The 13,370-nt window shown below is 32.5% G+C and overlaps 1 protein-coding gene across 2 annotated transcripts; it reads left to right on the top strand.

Moving 5' to 3' along the window:
• The first annotated feature begins 2,840 nt into the window (after positions 1-2,840).
• LOC116023105 (protoporphyrinogen oxidase, mitochondrial) lies at positions 2,841-9,767 on the top strand. Of its 2 annotated transcripts, none has more exons than XM_031264076.1 (19): positions 2,841-2,976; positions 3,074-3,113; positions 4,019-4,154; positions 4,272-4,337; positions 4,528-4,578; positions 4,714-4,770; positions 5,036-5,106; positions 5,549-5,585; positions 5,711-5,776; positions 6,574-6,614; positions 6,700-6,826; positions 7,152-7,328; positions 7,534-7,608; positions 7,732-7,855; positions 7,941-8,049; positions 8,156-8,230; positions 8,359-8,465; positions 8,792-8,921; positions 9,142-9,767. In XM_031264076.1, exons 1-18 carry the CDS (start codon positions 2,895-2,897, stop codon positions 8,905-8,907), a joined length of 1,557 nt encoding a protein of 518 aa, XP_031119936.1. In that variant the 5' UTR covers positions 2,841-2,894; the 3' UTR covers positions 8,908-8,921; positions 9,142-9,767. The 2 variants fall into 2 exon arrangements, with proteins under 2 accessions (XP_031119936.1, XP_031119937.1); XM_031264077.1 differs by having other exon boundaries at positions 9,277-9,767.
• The last annotated feature ends 3,603 nt before the right edge of the window (positions 9,768-13,370 follow it).

Below are 13,370 nucleotides of genomic sequence, written 5' to 3' on the forward strand. Positions count from 1 at the left end.
CAAAAGAGAAAAATGAGGTAAAACTAATGGAATAGTTTATTAGAAGGTAATAAATAATGGTAATAAAAGGTGACAAAATGACCTAATATATGTAGTAATTTGTCTAATTATTGAATTAATTAGCGTATATAAAAATAGACTATTAAAAGGTGTGAAATGTAGTAATAATATAAACTTTTAACAGGTTAATCAATGGAAAAAACATTGTGTATACTAATATGTAGTACTTAATTACTTTATATAAAAATAGCCTATTAAAAGATAATAAATTATGAAGATAAAATGTGAGAAAATAGTAATACTAGTAATTGTAGGTAAAAAATTATGGTAATAAAAGGTGATAAAAAGGCTTAATTAGTAATATATGTATAGTAATTTGTAATGTAAACTTTGGTAGCTGAGTGTAAGCCTAAAGATATAGAATTGATATGAATCATATATTATTTCAGATACTAATATGTGTATTTTTGGATTTTGTGGCTACACAGTGAAAATGGTGTAAGAATATTAAATTAATTCAATTATACTAAAATTTATTCAATTAATTCCTTAATTAGCAAAATAATAATTCCTTAATTATACTAAAATCAATTAAACTAATTCCATAATTTCAGAAAATAGTAATAACTATATAGTGATATGAATAATTATTAACTTAATTATAATTATAATTATAATTATAATTATTAGTGTACTAATCAGACCATTATTAACTTTATTACAATTATTAATTCCTTAATTCTAACAGAATAAGAATTTCTTAATTATACTAAAATCTATTCAATTAATTTCGGTTATTAATATGTATATATTTTTTATTTTGTGTTGAATGAGAATAATTTGTCTAATTATTGAATGGAAAATGGTTAAATTGGCCCCCTAAGTCAATTGGATAGTGCAATTAGGTCCCCTAAGTAAAAAAAAAAAGTTTCATTTAAGTCCCCTAAATCGGTAAAATTATTCAATTAAGTCCAATTTGACTTGTTTAGCGGGTTAAATCTTGGCAGTGTTGACACGTGTCTTTTTATTTTATTTTTTTAACAAATTGATTTATTTAAAAATTAAAAATATTATTATTAAAAAAAAAAGAAAAAAAACCACGCAGACTATGTCTTCTCTTTGGAGGCGGAGGCGATTGTGAGGCTAAAGGCCGACGATCCATTGCCTAAGGCGTCTCAAGCCTTCGTCCACAGGTCCAATTACGTCTGACTGATGATCGAAGTCATGTCACAAATTCCTAGAAGGTTCCCGTATCTTTGATGATAGCGACTATGGTGACGTCCCAACAGCCCGATCATGAAACTGATGGCGTTAACGGAGTCCCCTCCCTTCTGTGATCATCCGATGGCAACCAGATTGATGATCAGCGCCCGACGAGATTCTCGGATGGTGACGCGCAGTCGACGACGCATCGGAGTGAAGAGGCTGCAAACAATCAAAGGTGGTGATGGCCTTGACTCGTCTCGGACTTCCATTCCTGATAAAATCAAAAAGATAAATAGAAAAAAAAATGAGAAAGAACATCATTATTGCACTATTTCACTTGATGGAAAAACATGAACATCATACATAAGTAATAAGAGTTCATGAAAGATACTGTTTATCGATAATAAACCTCCATCGTCTAAGGTCCTCCCTGTCTTGGTTATTCATTCAAAGAGGAATAAATCAGATGGTACCGTATTCAAAAATGAAAAATACTGTTTACCGATAATCCGCCCAAGAACGCCTTATCTCCAGAACAGATGCGGTGGAGGATAATGAATGTGAGTGGTGGATGTTTTCAAAAAAAAAAAAAAAAAAAAAAAAACTGTGAGTGGTGGATGAGCTTACGAAAAGGGGAGATGGGTGATACATATATATATATAGCACAAATTACAATTATTCTAGTAAAAATATATATGGTTATTTTATTTTAAAAAAATATGGTTATTTTAATAAAAATCATTGATTAGGACAATAAATTTTATGAATATATATATATATATATATATATATATATATATAGTTAATAAAATCAATGATTTTTACTAAAATAATTATAAGATTGGTTTTACAAAAATGTCTTTAATTTTTGGGGGGAAAATTTAACTAGGCACTTCTATTATATATATATATAAATAAATAAATAAATAAATAAATAAATAAATATATATATATATATATATATATATATATATATATATATATATATATATATATATATATATATATATATATATATATATATATATATATATATATAGATTCTCACCAAATACTTGGCACAAAATTGACTGTTCTTAAAAAATAAATAAATAATAATAAAAAGACTCATTTTTTTGGATGACAAAGGAAATCCAGAACTACTAATTGAAGGTGTATTATGAATAAATCATTAAGAATCATGCTCCACTTATTCAAGTCGACTACTCTCTCCAGAGCAACAAAAAAAAAACACTCTTTTGAACTTCAATATAATCTTACCTTCAAAACAAACTAACAAAAATCAACTGTCAACTAAAAATGCTTAACTGCTATTCACCTCAAAATATTAAAAGTCATTCGGACAATCATTATTGTATGGACCATGGTCCACACAGCTATGTGAACCAAAAATAAAAAGTACATTATTTTAGTACTGAAGGTATTTACTGTACAAAACTAAAAAGTATATACCGCGCAATAATTTGCCCCATTCGGCTTGGTAAGTGGTAACCAACTGTAGGCCCAATAGCAGTCCACAATATGGGCTTCCATGAATGTGCAGTGCGTGAGCCTGACATTTGGCAGATGTCATGAATCATGATCGAAATACAATTCAATTCAATACCCATATGTCAAAAAAGTCCAAACTGACTTGTCAGCGTCAACGACGAGAACTCGAGGAGACAACACAACAAAACCTCTGCAAAATGCAAGCGTACCGCCATTTCACACTCAGAATGGATATGGCTTCCGCAGCTACTCACCACGATAAGCAAAATCCGTCTCTAGGTATGTCTAATTTGCGTGCGCGTCAAAATTCTCAGTGTAAAATTGCGATGCGTGTTTTCTTAGTCTGGAATTACAGCAACATGCAAATGTTTTTCAGCCTCTTCGAAGAGAGTTGCGGTGGTTGGTGCTGGCGTCAGGTATCCGATTTCCTAATTCTGCTTGTTGAAATTGTCGAATTTGAATTGTCGCGTTTAATATATGAGTATTTGTCAACTTATAAATGCATTTTTTAATTTTGATCGTACGTATTCGAATTCAGATGAGTAAATGTACAGCCGTGGATTTCAGCAGGCTGTGATGATGTGAAAAAAATTAGTCCCGACTGCAGCCTAATCATAGAAATTTTATGTGTTATCACTCTCAGCTACATGAAATGTAGGCTGAGGTTCGGCGTTGTTTTATGTTTTTCTTTTTGAATTTTGGATTGTTGCTGAAAGAAAAGTTGTCTTCTCTATTTCATTATGGAGAATGAAAGTTGGATTGCAGGGATCTATTTAAGAGAATGTCAAATTGAGTATGTGCACTGTTGTTTTGGCATTGCTGACATCGTACATAAATGATAAATGTGTCATAACCTGGATGGAGCAGAATCAGAGATGGCATATGAATGTATTCATTTTTGATACTTTGGGTGTACTCTTCGTATGGAAGATAAATCAATAATTGCGGGAAGGGTTTTATGTGATCATAAACTTTCTTAAGTTGAAAGGAAAATTCTATTCAATTGCAGAAATGACCATTGAATAGGTTGGATAAATGAATTAGGAAGAGTGATATAATGGTTAGTAATAGTAGATAGGAACTGAAAAGGTAGATTGAAACCCAATTGGATTGAAGTTATTAAGAAAGATATGCTAACTAAACTGTCTTTGAGATTCACACATAATGGAGCTGAATGGAGAGTACAGTCCATCTAGCTCAACCAAGCTAAGATTGGGCTTAAGGCTTTGCATGAATTGAATTGACTTGATTTCATTACTTGATTGCTTCCTTCATTGAGTTGCTCTTCTTATAACTCTTCTGACATTACATTACTTTCAAGTGGTCTTGCTGCAGCATACAAGTTGAAATTGCATGGTTTCAATGTCACTGTACTTGAAGCAGATGGGAGAGCTGGAGGAAAGCTGAGAAGTGTTTGCCAAGATGGCCTAATATGGGATGAAGGAGCTAATACCATGGTATGTTAATTCATAATTGCTGTTGGAAGATCCCTCTCTCACAAATAGTTTCAATCTCATATTCTCATCGAATAATGTTTTTTTACACTAAAGTAAACATTATATGATCTGGCACAGACTGAAAGTGAAACAGATGTCAGATTTTTGCTTGATTCTCTTGGAATAAGAGAGAAACAACAATCTGTAAGAGTTCCCCACTTTTATTCTCTTTCATAGTTTGAGACTTGGTGTTGCTTAACTCTTGATAAATAAAGGGCATATGCCTTGCTTCAGATTTCAAATATTCTGATAATTGAACTTTGAGGTTTAGGGTTTTATATGGGGCTGGAACTCAGTGGCTGAAAAATGTTTTTCCATGCTATTATAATTGCAGCCGCTTTCACAGAACAAGCGCTATATAGTCCGGAATGGAACTCCTGTATTGGTAAGATTCACCGGCTACATATCTGTCAAATCGCAATCACTCTTCTGTTTTGTGTTATTAATATTCTGTTGATGTCATAATAAGAGTATTGTTTTGTTACTGGCTTTTGCGTGCACTTTTTTTTTAATGTCTCAGTTACCATCAAATCCCATTCAGTTGGTAACAAGCAGCATTCTTTCTACAGGGTCAAAGGTATGATTTTATATCCTGAACATTTCATTTATTATTTGTATGCTACAATACATTATGGGTTTGGCTCCCTATTAAAGTCCCTGGACAATAACCTATAATGTCTTATTTTCTTCTATACTTATTGAATGTCATTCTGGTAGAAGCATAAAAGCCAGCTCTTAGTTACTTGAAATCAAGATCTGTTTCACATTTATGTGTTTTTCTCTTAGTAATTGGTGATGTTTAGTCAAGAGAATTTTATTAGAGCGTTAGTTTCATCTCGCAGCTTCATCTACTTATGGAGCCATTTTTGTGGAAGAACAAAAAGCTTCAAAAGGAGCCTGATACACATGAAAGGTTGTACACAATTGCTTCTGAGATTTAACTGCTTTACTTGTTTACCTTCATATTCAGTGCTGAAGTGGACAGGAAATATGGAAGGAGATTATACTTTTAGTTATGTAATAGTCAGGCATTGCACCAAAATTTCAACAATTGACTTTTCAGTTCATTGGTGAAATTTATGTTTTCAAAAGCATAAAATTTTATTGACAAGCTGAACTGTTTGGCTCCATACCATGATTTCTAAATTTCAATCTGTTAAGCATATTTGTTATCATATAATTTTAAACAAGTCATGCTTCAAAATTGTATGTTTATTTTGTTATCGGTTGCATTTCCTCCTTATCTAACCCTTCAAGATATCCATTTTATACATGACAATTTTTGTAATTTAGTGGACCTTCCAAAATTTCTTATCTCCTTTGTTTCTTACTATTTTGCTCATTGTGTTTTGTAGTGTTGGTCAATTTTTTCAGCGTCATTTTGGGAAGGAGGTATTGCACTCTCTTTTGATTCTGAATTCTGATATGAAACTAAGCATCTATATTGACATATTGTAATTTGAAAATACTTATTCAAAGAAACTAAAAAATCACATTTGGTTTGCTTGACCTGCAAGGTTGTTGAGTATCTCGTTGATCCATTTGTTGCGGGCACCGCTGCTGCTGATCCTGATTCACTTTCTGTGAGTATTTGTTTATGCATCTTGTATTTGTTGGCATTCATGATTTCATGTTATATTCATCAAATGAGAGTAAAATAAGGATTACTATTTGATGCACCAATGGCTTGGAACTTACACACCATCGATCAACCCAATTATGTCATGACATTTAAAAACTAAGACAAAATTAAGGAAACCCTTTTATGAAAATAACCATTTACTAATTTTGTCATGGGCATAAAATTCTGGCATATATTGTCATTTCAAGGATAGTAGAAAAAGATGGAGGGTGACCTCCTCTGTCTTTTTCCTAAATTTCTTTCCTTTTGTTGAAATTGTGTGAGGAAATTCAACAGACAAGCATATGAAGCCATGAAGGATTGCTGGCTTTTATTAGTTTGCGTATCTTAGGAGCCTTTTTGTACAAGTATATATATGTGTGTGCTCCAGTTTTATATAATGAAAAAATATGCTCCTTTTCTTCTTTGAATTCAACATAGTACGAGAGCCACCCTGTGCTGGATAATTAGTCCTACACTGGATGTTGGTGTATAAGCTTCTAAGGCAGTGGCCTTATACCACATCACATATTTTTTTAATTCACGATTTGGTCCTTTTCTGATTTTCCTACATGAACATGGGTATCTTAGGAGGCAGGAGCCTTTCTGTACTAGTATAAGTATGTGCTCCAGTTGTATATAATGAAAACAATCTGCTCCTTTTCTTTTCTGAATTCAACACATTTTATGGCCTTTAAGTTTTCACTTTTAATATTGAGCATCATCAATATTGACTGTTTATTTTCCACCATCAAATAGATGCGCCATGCATTTCCAGAACTGTGGGATATAGAGAAAAGGTATGTTTGCAGACAACTTTTTCCTTTGTATTACACAGCTAGATAAGTATCCATCTTATGGTTATCTGAAATCCCTGCTCATTAGGTTTGGCTCAGTCATATTTGGGGCAATTCAATCTAAGATATCAGCTAAGAAGAAGAACCAAGGGCAAGTTGGTGCTTCAAAAAATAAGGCTCGGCGTGGATCCTTTTCATTTATAGGTGGAATGCAGGTAAAGTAAATGTAAGTAACTTTTGACCCATACATTGGGAGCCAAGAGAAAGAATTTAGAACATTGCTCTTCCAGTTTTGCTATGCCTACGATTTTGTAAAGATCACCTTAGGATATGCGCGGTACCACTTCCTATTACAGTAATTGTAATAATTTTTATAATTAGTAAGCGTATTAGATATCATCAAGGAAAAAACTGAGAAAAGTGAAATTTGTCCTTACTGGTAGCACTTGGAGAAGTAATACTTTTTAGTTTTGATTTTGATATCTGCAAATCTGCAATTGTGTCTTGGTCTCCTTTTGTTTTCTAACCCATGTTTTGCAGACACTTACAGATGCACTGTGCAAGGAACTAGGCAAAGATGAACTTAAACTTTCGTCCCGGGTTCTAGAATTGTCATCTAGCCACAGAGAAAACTCTCTTGATAACTGGTTGCTTTCTTATGCCTCACCTCATAGGAAACACTCAGCAGAGGAATCATTTGATGCTGTTGTGATGACGGTGAGTGTTAAAATATTCTCCCATTTGAATAATTGATGTCTTCTTTTGGTGTGCACCAAGTTTTTCAAATTCAAGTCATTCAATAGCTTGCAATTGATTTATTATGTGCTAAAAATGTGTGTACATACATACCTGAGTTCACTGAATACTGATGTGTCAATACCATGGTTTGTTATAACATGAAGTTCTATATTTTTATCTATAGGCCCCTCTCTCTGATGTTAAAACTATGAAGATCACTAAGAAGGGAGCCCCATTTTTGCTTGACTTTCTTCCTGAGGTATGTAAGTAAATTTGGACATTCCTGGGTATACTGGTTCTAAACTTTTCTCATCATTTATGTAAAACTATTTTCATTTACATGCTAGAAAATCAGTGAGTTGCTATTCACATTGTTCTGTAGGTCAGTTATGTTCCTGTCTCTGTCATGATCACTTCATTCAAAAAAGAAAACGTAAAGCGGCCACTTGAGGGGTTTGGAGTTCTTGTACCATCTAAAGAGGAACAAAATGGTTTGAAGACACTAGGTAATAATTCAGGGCCACCTCTTATGATTAGATCACTAATACTTAATGATTTGTGCCTATGCTCTGATAAAATCTTTATATGCAGGCACTCTTTTCTCTTCAATGATGTTTCCAGATCGAGCACCAAGTAATGTCTATCTTTACACTACTTTTGTCGGGGGAAGTCGAAATAGAGAACTTGCAAAAGCTTCAAGGTTTTGTATGCTTCAAATTTCTATGCATTTGACCAACTCCATTTGTCCAAATGAGTATGTTATTCTTTTCAAGTGAGCAGGTTTTCACATATAAATGATTTTGTAGGGATGAGCTGAAGCAAATTGTGACATCTGACCTTAAGCAGTTGCTGGGTGTAGAGGGAGAGCCACAGTTTGTGAAGTATGTAAATTATTTAAGCCTTAGGAAATTCTTGATTCTAAAGCCTCTAGGCTTTGCTCTTATTGACACGAGATAATGAATGAAATACAATGAATATTTTGTAGTGATTATCTGCTTCGTTATTGCAGCCATGTCTACTGGAGTAAAGCATTTCCTTTATATGGTCGTAACTATGATTCAGTCCTGGAAGCGGTTGAAAACATGGAGAAGAACCTCCCTGGATTTTTCTATGCAGGTAGATTTCTTTTTCTCTTTATTTAATTCTCTTATCCCTAATAGATGCTGCTTCTTTCAACTAGAAGGCATTAAAAACTAGCTCTCACTTGCAACCAGCACTGCTAAAATGAAAAGTGTTCTCCTCAAACTGAATGTTTGTCTAGCCATATTAATCTAGCAACCAGAGAACACCAAAGCTTTTCCATCAATGTTGATTTATTGGCTTAGAGCAATCAGCAATGCCCCTTTTCAGGCATTTGGCCTGGGATTGGATGTCTTTTTCCGTTTTACCCCATTGATATACGTACTTGGTAGACAAGTGTTTGATATAAGCCTCACTTCTAGGTAACCATAAAGGAGGACTATCTGTAGGCAAAGCAATTTCATCTGGTTGCAGTGCAGCTGATCTTGTAATCTCATATTTGGAATCTTCATCAGTTGAGCCTTCAAATCACCAATGAATGCAGTAGATAAGGTGCCTTTCATGTTCCTATTATAGTATGTTTGTATTCTTTTCTTGAAATATTCAAATGCTATTACTTTTGTATTCTTTTCATGTGCCTTTTTTATATTGTCAACCTTATCTTCTTAAAAAAAAAAAATCTAATTGATGTCAATGTCATGTCCCTTCCCTATGTTCCTAACATACATTCAATATTGACAATGACATGTTCCTCCCTCTCTGCTTGTGCCAGTGAGTAAAATCTTATTGGACCAAATGAATTTAGTATGCTGCAGAGAAGTGTCACCTTACTACCAAATTTCATCAACCACCAGAAAATACATATCCCATCAATGCTGTATGAATAAATGGATTGTTTGGGTCTCAGGGAATTGGTGCACAACCTCTCTGGTTTTTTTTCTTGTTACTGCAAGTGGATGGAGTATCTGTACCTCTTTTGGTGGCAATTGCTGAAAATGGTCCCCCTCAACCTCAAATGTTTGATCTTTGCACTTTGACCTCTTCTACGAAGGGGCATATAACTTAACGTCTTCCCGTAAAGGTTAGGTTAAGACTATGGTGAAGCGAAGCAGTAGTGTGCATTAAAGAAGCTGAAATATATAGGTGGGCAAAAGGTACGGGTGGGTTCTTCATTAACACTTTTTGTTATCCCGTATTGTTGGCTTTTATTATCCAGGCATCTTTATCATACACCAATGCTTTTGTGTTTGATAAAGTTGTACATTTTCTTTTACAAAATACTCCGTATATGTTATACTATATTAAGCTTATGGTTATGGCACGGACGCACGGTTAACGGGGCCTTAAAATCTTTCAAAAAAATAATTAATCATACTACTATAAAAGTAGTGACTTTTAGATTTTCGAGATTTGATTCTGCTTTTTACAGTTAAGTACATTTGTCGATCCAAGCCAGTGAGTCTTTTCCAATCATATCATATAAATATAACTGAAAGTTGGCATATATGGAACGGCGTACCCCCTCTCTCTCTCTCTCTCCGCTTTGTTAGAGTTGATTGGATTATAAATTTGGACAAAATAATGCAGTCTCTAAAATCTAAATAATTCCTAGATTCAAGGCATTAATAAATAACATTTGACCTGACATGTAGTCCTAACTTTTGTAAACAGGAAATTTCACTATGTTGTTCTGTTCCTGATGCATGTGCGCCTGCGTTCTCGTTCTGGTTTACAACATGCTTTCTTCTACAGTCTGAACTAATTTATATTCAAAAAATACTCTTTTTTTTTTTTTTTTCACACACATCTCCACTCAATTCTCCAACGAATACGTAACATTAGTTTAGAAGGAAACGCATTATTGAGCGACTCAAAGTTGCATAGGATTCGAATGGATTTGGAGGCCGCCCATAGTATTGGCGTGGTCCCAATTCCCGAACAGTCAACACAACCAACCTACTTCCTTCCAATAATTTGTCTTCTCTTGTTTGCACCAGCAGTAGCCAGTAGCCAGTAGCTAGGTCTTCAACTTCTCCAACCTCCAATCTAATACTTTACTCACACGGACTATTATGCTGTTTTCCTATTTTTTCCCATTCTTAATAGCAACCACATCAATCATATTTTCTTGATTTTTTGCAGAGAAAAAATTAGAATAAGATTTTTACACTGATGGGGAACATGATTTTTCTCTTGTGGGTCTCAGGATTTAAGAAATTGACGCGCCCCAATGGTGCATCAAAAGACCCCTTTTTTTTCTCTATTTGTCAATTTTTTTTCCTTTTTCAAAAAAAAATAATTTTTTTTTTCACTCACACTATAATTATTGCACTTCATCACCATTTTCTTTGTATTCCTATAATTTTGACTTACTTTTAAAATATAATATAATAATAATAACAAAATTTAACTTAAATAAAAAAAAAATCACTAGCTATCACTTCAAAATGACATTTTCTAATTTACAAGGCTTACAGAGTATGTAAACCTTACAAGTTACAATAGGTGGCATTACTTTTTTTTTTTTTTTTTTTTTTTTAAGGGCCTTTTGGGGTGTGGATACATTGACGCCGGGTCCTTTAACTATGATTATATAGCAAATCATAAGTGTCATCATCCTATATTATAGGCGAACAAATATAAAACATGGAAGAAAAAGGGAGAAGATATTTACATGTAAATTTATACAATTTGATGTAGTTTAAGTCTTTTATATTCATAAATTGTTCATTAGTTAATTGACATCATCATAAATAAAATCACATAAGCATGTGTTAACTAAAGAACGATGTTAGGTGTTACTTGATTTTGAGTATATTGGATGAACATGTTTTAGCTATTATAACAAACATGACTTATAATTTACATTTTAAGATGTTGAACATATAATATATGCATAAATGCAATCATTATTACATGGACCACTGGACCATAAATAAAAAGTATATTTTTAAATATACTAAAAGTAAATTATTATTACATTATTTTATATACTATCAAATAATGTACATTCAGTAAACAAATAATGTATTTTTAGTATATTAAAATTGTACTTTATATTCATAGTCCACACAGCTATGTGGATTATGGTCCACACAATAATTTGCTACATAAATGTACAATAAAATATCATCTTAAACTTTTAGTTGATATGTAATACATATTTCAATTTGATATCATAAAAAGATATTATAGTTCACATGTTATTTGGAGCCCGTCAAAAAATAACTTACACACACACGTGACTACGTGAGGTGTGTTTTGAACATATAATATACAAAAATAAATATGCAGTACGTCCAACTATCAACTTAATTTTTTAGTTGAGATAGAAAACATCTTTCAATTTAAGAAAGTATTTAAAATTAGTCAAAATACAAAATGGGTAATGTTAAATGTATATAGATTTTTGTATGCAATTTTATACGATATCTTTATTTGATTAATTCTTAGTAAAATCTACCAATCCACTAATTAAAACATCTTTAAAACCATGTTATCGTGTGTAAAGTTATGTGCAAATAATGTTTTCTATACAAAATATACTAACATATAATTGACTTTATTATATTATTTATTAACATTCCTTTTACTAAAGTATATAATATGCATTAGCGTAATTAGATTAGTAGCTATTTAATCCAAAGAACTTGTTACTTTATTAATACTTCCGTAACTTTGACACGAGATTCAAATTTAAATAATGATATATTTTGTAGTATTCATTTAGTTATACGAGTTGGTTGGATAAAGTTCTAAGTTTTACTTCTTATGGGAGTTGTTTGTTGGTCTAGGTGGCTGATTAGGCTGCCTAAGACGCCTAGCCACCGACTAGGCCGCCTAGTCAGCTGATTAGCTATTGTTCCTCTTTTTTTTTTTTTTTTTAATGAGTTATTTCATTCTAAACAACGTTGTTTTGAGCGAAATAACTCTAAATCATTCAAACCTAGATATTTTGTTAGGTTAGTGTTTAATATTTTAGTATTAATTATTAAAGTATTTAATAGTTTATAATTATCAAGTCTTTAAAAATTTTTAAAAATAAAAAATTTTAAACACATTTTTTAAAAATAATTTTTAAAAAAATATACGAGCACCTATTGATTTTTTCAACCATGGGTATGGACAACTTAGACTGACTTACCTCCTTGTGGTCCTTTTGTCGACCAGTTAATGTCACAATGCGGGTTTCACACAGAGCGTATATTCGGGTAGCGTTTACGAACTTTTTCATAAATCAAAATAATATCATCGCCAAGAGTATAGTTTTTGAGATTAGTTCTCAAAGACAAATTGGAAAGAGAGTGAAGAGGAAAAAAAAAAAAAGAGAAGATGAATAAAAAAAAATTCTACTCTTTTAAGTGTCCAGGGGACGGATGCACATGCCAACTAGGCGCGACAAGTGTGCCTAATGCCCACCTGCAACTTTTTTTTTTTTTTTTCTTACGGTGGGTTTCACAAAAATTCAATATTTGAAAGAAGTAAATTTTCCCCCTCTCCTCTCTCCCCCACCTAAACCAAAAAGCCTTGAAAAAAACTTGTAAAATTCATTGGTGGAGATGGTTTAAGTTTAAGCAAGGAGTTTTTGATACCGGTATCATTGAGTATAACTGCTAGTAGCACTGATATATTTATCTAAGTAGCCCCAAGAGGGATTTTTGGGAGGTTTTTACATAACACAAAAACTTATGTTTGAGTTTTTAACAGATGGGGGATGATTGGATGAGTTTTTATTTATTTATTATTATTATTATTTAAAATTCTCCTACAAATTTGAATTTTTGCGTGAAAAAAAATAGTGTTTGAGAGCACACATGCACCCCAACAAATGTATTTTCAAAATGTGTCTGCAGAACGCTTTAGAGTGGCCGCCAGCGGGCGACAACTCTGAATCTTTTTCCTTTTTGTTAAAATGGTTGTTGCTATGCTATGCAACAACCTACTTTTTAAAAAAATGGCTTTTTTTAAAAAAAGATTGCTTAATATTTTTCATGTTACAAC

Source organism: Ipomoea triloba, chromosome 6 (assembly GCF_003576645.1).
Source record: "Ipomoea triloba cultivar NCNSP0323 chromosome 6, ASM357664v1".
In the NCBI taxonomy this organism is placed as follows: domain Eukaryota; kingdom Viridiplantae; phylum Streptophyta; class Magnoliopsida; order Solanales; family Convolvulaceae; genus Ipomoea; species Ipomoea triloba.